Below are 8,320 nucleotides of genomic sequence, written 5' to 3'. Positions count from 1 at the left end.
AATAAAATAAATTTTAATTTAAAAAAGAAAATTAATATACTTAAATCGGGAAAATTAAATATAACCATACTATTATAAGGATAATGTTATTAATCCTAGTAAATTAGGGAAAAAATTATCATCTAATTAGTATACAAATAAAAATTTATTTCCTTTTATAATTGTTATTTCTGAAAGGATAACAAAATATTAGTAGTCTTTGCTTCATTCATAACTACAAAAATTATTCATCTTTATAATAAATTAAAATCATTTTTCATATAGGAGAATTTTATTAATTAATGATGTCAATAATACAAATTATTTATTATGAATAAAAGAAATTTAGAAAAAAAATAATATAATTAATTACTATAAATAATTAAATTGATTCAAATTGAGAATATAATAACTTATAATACTCCATCTATATTTATTATCTGACATTTAAGATTTTTGTACATAAATTAATAAAAGTAATAAATATATTAAATAAAAATTAAAAAAATTATATTACTCTTTAATTAAAATGAGTATACAAAAGCTATAATAAGTAAAGGAAATATTAATAAAACATTGAAGTGATAAAATAACACTTATTTAGAAGAAAAAAAACCTCCTAAATTGAGATACAAAATGAACAGGAGTATTAAAGAACTAATTGATTATGAGAAGGAAAACCCCCTCAAGCTGCTTTGATCTTTTCCATGCCGCGTAATTCCCCAAAAGTCGACGAGATGATTTGTTCGGTAAGTGCCAATGAGCTTTAAGAGCAAAATAATAATAAAATAATAATAATAATAATAAGAGCAGTTAATCATAAAAAAATTTTCATGCTTTTTAAATTTTTATAATTATATTCTATATTAATTTAATTATTAATTAAAATTTAAATTTATATGTTGTTTTAAATGAATTTCACTGCTATTTTACTGTTAGTGTTTAATGAAATTATTATGTCATCTGTCACATTATCCCATACATTTTAGGGTATATTCTAAAGTATAATTAATAAAAATTTAAAAAGATATAGAGTGTAATTGTAAAATTTTTTAAAATTTAGAGTTTTTTTACTATTTTATCTAAAATTAAAATTTATAATAACTAAGATATTTGATATTATTATTATATTTATTTTAGATTTATCAATAATTTGAGTATATTAATTTACATTTATTTTAGATTTATTTTAGAAGAAGCAGATGTGAAAGAAGAAGAAGCAAAAGCAGAAGATGAAGTAGAAGATGAAGTAGAAGCAGAAAAACCGGGAAGAATTGATGAATAAGAAAAAGGAGGAGGAAGAAAAGAATATGGTAATTTGATCTTTTATTATATTTTTAACAGCAAAAATAGACGGAAAGACTATTTCGTTAATGTAGATAAAAAATAAAAACGTTTTAATAGGTTTCTAAAAATATAGAAACTGACTTGTTAATAATTACAATACTCAGAAACTAAATTATAAATCTCTCTAAAAATTACTCTCACCATCATATCCTTAATCTTATATTTGCTTTTACTTTTGCTCAGAATCTCTATCACTTACCGGCCATTTCTCTTTTTATATTTTCTTTTTCTTTTTTACTAGACTAATTCCCTCTTTTATTTAATTATATATGTTATGCTTTTTCGTTTCCTTTGTATTTTACATAATGCCAATGTTTTAAGATACAAGTAAATATTGTTGTTATACTCTTAAAATTGTTCGTTTTTGTGTTAAAGAAATAAATGGAAGAAAATGTTACATTTAAAAATAATAAAAAAGTGAAATTATAAAAAAAAATTATTGGATCTATTTATTTATAAAAAATAAGAAAAATATATTTTGCATAAAAAATATTTTTTGAAAAATAAATTTTTTATTTTTTAATTATATTTAAAAATTAAAAATATTGATAAATTTATATATAATATTGTTAATAAATTTATCATGATTTTTTTAAAAAAATAAGTATTTTTTTAAAAAGTTAAAAATTATATTAATATCTAGAGTGACATAAAAAAATATTTTTTAATATTGCCATCTTAATAAAACTCTTTCAGTATTTTTAAAAATACACTAATATATCTTTAAATTTTAATTATATCGGATGTTATATTTTAATATATTTTGTTTGATAAATTTTAAAGTAATAATTATTTAATTATTAAATTTTATTTTTTAACATTTTGAACTATTTATTATAAAAAAATGAAATATTTTTTTTATAAAAGAATTTTTTTTTCGTATTTTTCTTGAATATATTTATGTTTTTTATGTTAATGAAATTTTCTGAAAATGGCATCGTATATATATATATATGTACAGCCTCATTAATTTCGTTGGAGATAAAACTAAGAAGTCCAATCATTCAAATATCAGATTTTTTTTATGAATAGAAGAAATTATTTTAATTATTAATAAAATAAAAAGTGAAAAAAACTCATATATGTGAAAAGATAAAATTAAAAGAAAAAAACAATCTTTCTGGAATATTGTATAACTAATGCTTTTATTTTATTTGTGTAAAATTAAATTAATTCTTCTAAAATTTAAAATTTATTTACTCTAAAAAAATCTTAAACTCAGAAACACGCAACTTAAAAGTACTGACGTGAAAAACACTTGAAGATGTCTATTAGGTGTTTTTGATAGTGAAGTTTTAAAAAATAATATAAAAAAAAGTTAACGCGTTGACATAATGAAATTTAAGTTATTTTGTTGGCAAATTCTCAACTAAGGTAATTTGGTGGGTGTTTTGATCTGGTATAAATTATATTTTGATTTTTGAGTTTTAAATCTTTTATATTTTTAAAATTAAAAATTTAAATATTTTTATTTTCTGTCTGTCTAAATTAAAAATTTCTCAATTTATTTTTAATATTAAAAATACAGAAATAACTTTATTATCTTTTTTAAATGGATAAACTACACTTAAATTTTTAAAAGAAATATAGTTAATAGGTTAATCTCTATATTTTTAAAATCGTATACTTAAATTTCTCTACTATCAATTAATACTCATCTATTATAATTTAAATATTTTAATTTTTTATTTTTTATTTAAAAAATATTTAAATTTCTATTAACTTTTATTTATAATATTTTATTTAATTAAATTTTAACACTTCTTATTTTTTAATTTTCATTCGTTAAAATACTTCAATTCTTACATTTCAAAACTTTTAAAATTATTTATAATTTCATATATTTTTAAATGATACTAAATAAATTTTAAGTAGATCGTAAATTTTTATAAAAAAATATTTTAAAAAAAATTATACTTTTAAAATAAATTTAATCATCCACAAATTTTAAACTAACGTCTATAACAGATGAAAAAAATATTTTTCTCACGAAAAAAAATACTATTCTTTTCAAACTATAAAATCATTTTTTACACTTTAACCTCACTAGAAATTACTAAAATTCTATATCAAAATTTATTAATATATTTTATTTTTAAATAAAATTAAATCATGAAAATTAAATTATTTTATTAAATTTTTTTATATAAAAAATATTTTTTAATATAAAATATTTTTGACGTATACATAAAGGATAAAATTTTTAAATGAAATTAAAACTTAGAGTCGCTTTAACGAGTTTATAAAAACACAAGCGTCAACTTGTTGTCATTAGACGTGTTTGTAAATTTACCAAAATATTTTGAATAATAATAAATTCATCATTTTTCAAAGAGAAATACTATTTTTTTTTTCCTGGTAAAAGACGGACTCCAAAAATTTATAGTTGGCAATTCTGGGTAATTGCCCAAACATGAAAAGTGTAATTTCTAAGAAATCCCTCTTCCGTGATCTTTAATTGTCAACGCCCTAAAAATTTCCTGGGATTTTCCATCTCACATCATATAAATTTTCTCATTTCAATGAAAATTTTCTGTCACCATATCCATCAATTTTCATGGGCAGCAACCACTCCACAACTGGTTATTCTCGTTTTCATTCTCCAGATTCTCTGCAAAAGCCTCTGCTAAGCCATGCTAATAAGGTAAAGTAATGGATTCCCTATTCAGATTATGCGACAAAATTAAGTTTTAGGCTCAATTTATTTCATGAAGTTATTTTATCTAGAAAATATTTTTTAAGTAAATCATTTTACAAGAAAATAACTTTTTTTTATTATTTAATTGAAATATTAAAAAGTAAAAAATGTTAATAAAATTCATATAAAAATTGTTAATAAAATTTCCAAACTATCAAAATAATTTTTTTTTAAAAAGATGAAGACTTTGTTTAACAAAAGTGTAATTGTAATAAAAAAATAGTTTAATATATATTTAATTTGAAAAATATTTTGCATGATTAATTTCTTTTAAATAAATTAAAAGCCACAAAAATATATTATAAAAAAATATTTTTCGCAAAATAAATGAAGAGTTATACTCTATTTATTTTGCCAAAAAAATCTTTTTCAGAATTTTTTTTTATTTTCTGGGCTTGCTGTATTCAGAAAATCTTTAAAAATATTTCCAGTGAAATTTAATCTCAAATTAGCTGGGAGTGGCTCTTAATCTTAACTTGAATTCTTATTTGTTCCTTGATAGGAAGACAGGCTAGATTCTGCCCTGGAAAAGGAAGTTGCTGATTTGAATCTTAGGGTTGCAAACCTGGAAAGTGTGAGTTGATGACAAATCTTAATTCAGCTAAAATTTTCTTCAAGTGAATTAAAATTTTGACTTGTTTTTGTTTTTCAAATTTTTTAATGTAGTTATTGAGGAAAAAAGAAAAGGGTACTGAGGCAATAAAGCAGAAGAATGCTGCTTTGGAGAAGAAAGTATTGGAGTTAGCATCCACCATTGATGAGATAATTAAAAGGTCTGCTGCCGAATCTTTTATGAAAAATTCCAATTTGATCCCTGATCTTATTGACATGGATCATGTTTCTATGGTTGCTGCTTCAGAACTTGACATACAAAATCCAATTACTGAAATTTCTTCCAAGCAAGATTTTCCTGAGATGAATAATCCTGTGAATGATCTAGTTGGATGCCTAATTGTTCTTATTTTTCTGCTAGCTGTGCTCATTGGTGTTCTCCTGTGAATTATTTCCCCCCCTAATCTTCAATGTATTTTTTATTTTTCAATTTGCTTGAGAAAAGTTTGGTTGCTCTATTCCCAACTATAGTTCTCCTTTTGTGCATTCCCAACTCAAAGACTCATCTCGGAGGAATGAGAGAAATAGATATGAAAAAGGAAATGGTAGATCAAAATTTTTCAATTAGAGAATTATAATTATGTCATTGGAATTTTTAAAAAATTTATTAATTTATCTGAATTTTAAAATTAATCAATTAAAATATTTTTATATTTTGTAAAATTAAGCTATTTAGTTTTTTAATCAAATAAATTGTAAAATCAAGCTATTTAGTTTTCCTATTAAAAAAATTATTACTCAATTTATTTTAACTTTAGCCAAAAAATTTAATAATACACTTAATTAAAATTATAGACATTAAATAATACAAATAATCAAGTGACTAATAATTTTCTTGATAAAATGGCTAAAAAGTTTAATTTGACAAAATGTTGGAACATTTTAATTGAGTTAATTCTAAAATAGAAACAAACCTAGTACAACTCACATACTTCATGCCGCCAGGCAAATGCACTGGAGGGATTAGGGAAGGTGAAAGAATAAATAGAAATAAGCATAATTAAGCTCTTGTACTTTATCTAAGCAATAAATAAGTTTAATTTAATTTTTTTATGAATTAAGTCCATATATTTTTATTACAGATTAAATGATATGATATAATATTTGTCTAAAGTATATCATGCGTTGTCAACGGATGACAGAGCTACGTGACAAAATCCTAACCTTTGGTCACAGTCGGTACTTGAAATGATAGAAGACTCATCCTATGTGTATGGTCGAGCCTTTTATGATATCTGGTTACTATTAAAAAATATTATACAACAGATTTTCATTACACCTACAATCACGAGATTTTTTATCCATTAGTTAGTACTAGTCGGATTTTCAAAAAAATCACCAACTAACATTATCTTTTTATAGTGAAAAAGTAAAGTACACACAGAGTTCAAGGTACACATTCTTACACACTCTTTTTAAGCTCAAACAATTTACTTACACTCTCTCTTTTTTATAACTTATTGACTTGAGTGTCAGAGTGGCTGCCTATAGGCACTAACCACCTCACTATCTCTCTTTTGCAGAGTGACAGATCATGTTCAGCTCCTTTTCAGCTACATCATATGGTTCTATATTTGGGATCCCATTGAGTTTTTCTTGTTCATTTAAGATAAATTCGGCCTAATATTTCTATTTACCTTTTCACTTAAAATCCTTTTCATTCCTCACACTTTACTTTTAAAATATCTGAAAATTCATGAGCTGTAGCTAATTCTGCTGCCAATAGGAGAGTTATTGTCTCCTCTACCCCTAACAGTGGATAGGACACTCCTCTTATGGTTAATGAGACATACCTCAATAATCTAAACAATGAGCAAATGGTGCAATACATAGAAACTGCAAACAACTCTCAAGTAATATAAGACTCGGGAGTAAGGATAGTAACAGGTCGAGTATTTTTGGGTACCCAATTCGACTGAATCCTAATAGGACGGATTTGAGTAGTTATAATTGGATTGAGGATGGGTTCAAGTTTGAAAATAATACTCGTAATGGGTTCATATCGTATTCGGATTTTATTTATAGGGTACCCACTACCTAAATCCATTTATATAAATAATTAATTTAATATAAAAATATATATTTTACAGTAATATTTATAAATTTTTTTTATATTTTTATTTAAAAATTAAAATTTAAATATTTTCTAGAAATATTAAATTTTTTAAATGAAAATTATTAATGAAAAATATTTTTTTATATGAATTATTATTTAAAATATATGAGACTAGTCGGTTTCGAATTTTATTCGGATAATAATAATCGGGTTTGGGACGGGTTTGGGTATTGTTAATATGAATCGTGTTTGAGTTTGGGTAGTTTAATTTTCATGGGTACCCTACCCGTTTACATCCCTACCCGTTTACATCCCTACTTGGGAGGAGGCCTCTTTCATGATTCCTAAAATAAGGGAGAAAGCTTCTTTTGAGAGACTTAGACGGAGGCCATTCACATGCAGTCTAAGGGAAAGGCCAAAGTGGAGGATGAGGAATTATCGAACGAGGCCTCAAAGACATTGATTGGAAGCTGGTTCGTGCTATATAAAGGTACTAGAAGGAGTAAGAGGAAGATTATGGCTTAGATGATCCTTCACCTCTCTCAAAGGAAATTCTCTTAGAGACCTTTCCCATGAAGTTTAAGCTACCTAGTTTCGATAAGTACAACGGGACGGTAGATCCCAGGAGCCATCTGACTATCTTTCAGACTATGATGCAGCTCCAGAATGTCAACAATTTCATGCTATGCCGACTCTTCCCATCCACCCTCATAGGTTTAGCTAAGAAATGGTACTAGCATCTGAGTTTAGGTTCTATCATAGTTTTACATAGCTCGCTATGCTATTTAAATTTAAATTTGTTACTTGTATACCTCCTAAAAAGCTCTCCTCAGACTTGCAAAAAATTCAACAAATCCAACAAGGAGAGGCTGAGTCTTTAAGGAGTTTTATCTCACATTTGAATGCTGAAGCAATACATATTGAAGAATTGAATCACGAGATAGCATGTGAGACATTAAAGAAAGAGACTCATAACATTAAAATTTATAATCAAGAACCCAGTAGCCACTTATCTTCAGTTAATGGACAAGGCACAAAAGTACATTCGGTTGAAAGATGAAGTCCAGGGGCTAAGAGAGGATAAAAGGACAAATCAAAGTAAAACCTAGAAGGCAGAAAGGTGAGGCTATGAAGGAGATCTGAAGAATTATCCTATGTTCTGAAGGAGGGAAGACCAAGGTAAGTATAAGAATTACACTCCCTTAAATGATTCACGCACACATATTTTAATGTAGATCAGGAAAAATAGCAAAGAAGTCAAATGGCCCGCAAAGCTTAACTTAGACAAAGCGAGCATGCAGGATAGAATCGAGTTTTGCCAATTTCAAGAAGATCATGGGCACACTAAAGAAAAATGTAGGCAACTAAAGGACGAGATTGAAAGACTCATTAGATATGAAACTCTAAGGAGGTTTGCTATAAAAGATAAAGAATAAGGAGAGTCAAAACTTGAGGTAAGAGTACCAGTCAATCCTGATGAAAATGAATCCGTAGGGGGGACCAAAGGCCTATAGAAATAGAATGTCATTGATATTCAACTCCTGAGTCTTTAACATAGAGGATCCCGTTCTTAAATAGTATGACGTAATAAAATGGGCCCATTGGGTTTGGTAAGTTGTGCGAGAACT

At 25.3% G+C, this 8,320-nt stretch overlaps 1 protein-coding gene across 1 annotated transcript; it reads left to right on the top strand.

Moving 5' to 3' along the window:
- The first annotated feature begins 3,754 nt into the window (after window positions 1-3,754).
- Window positions 3,755-5,221, top strand: LOC110619924. Its single transcript, XM_021763441.2, has 3 exons — window positions 3,755-3,970; window positions 4,527-4,598; window positions 4,691-5,221. The coding sequence occupies exons 1-3, from the start codon at window positions 3,884-3,886 to the stop codon at window positions 5,021-5,023; spliced, it is 492 nt and encodes a 163-aa protein (XP_021619133.1). The 5' UTR covers window positions 3,755-3,883; the 3' UTR covers window positions 5,024-5,221.
- The last annotated feature ends 3,099 nt before the right edge of the window (window positions 5,222-8,320 follow it).

Source organism: Manihot esculenta, chromosome 8 (assembly GCF_001659605.2).
Source record: "Manihot esculenta cultivar AM560-2 chromosome 8, M.esculenta_v8, whole genome shotgun sequence".
Lineage (NCBI taxonomy): Eukaryota > Viridiplantae > Streptophyta > Magnoliopsida > Malpighiales > Euphorbiaceae > Manihot > Manihot esculenta.
This window is presented reverse-complemented; position numbering and strand designations above follow the sequence as displayed.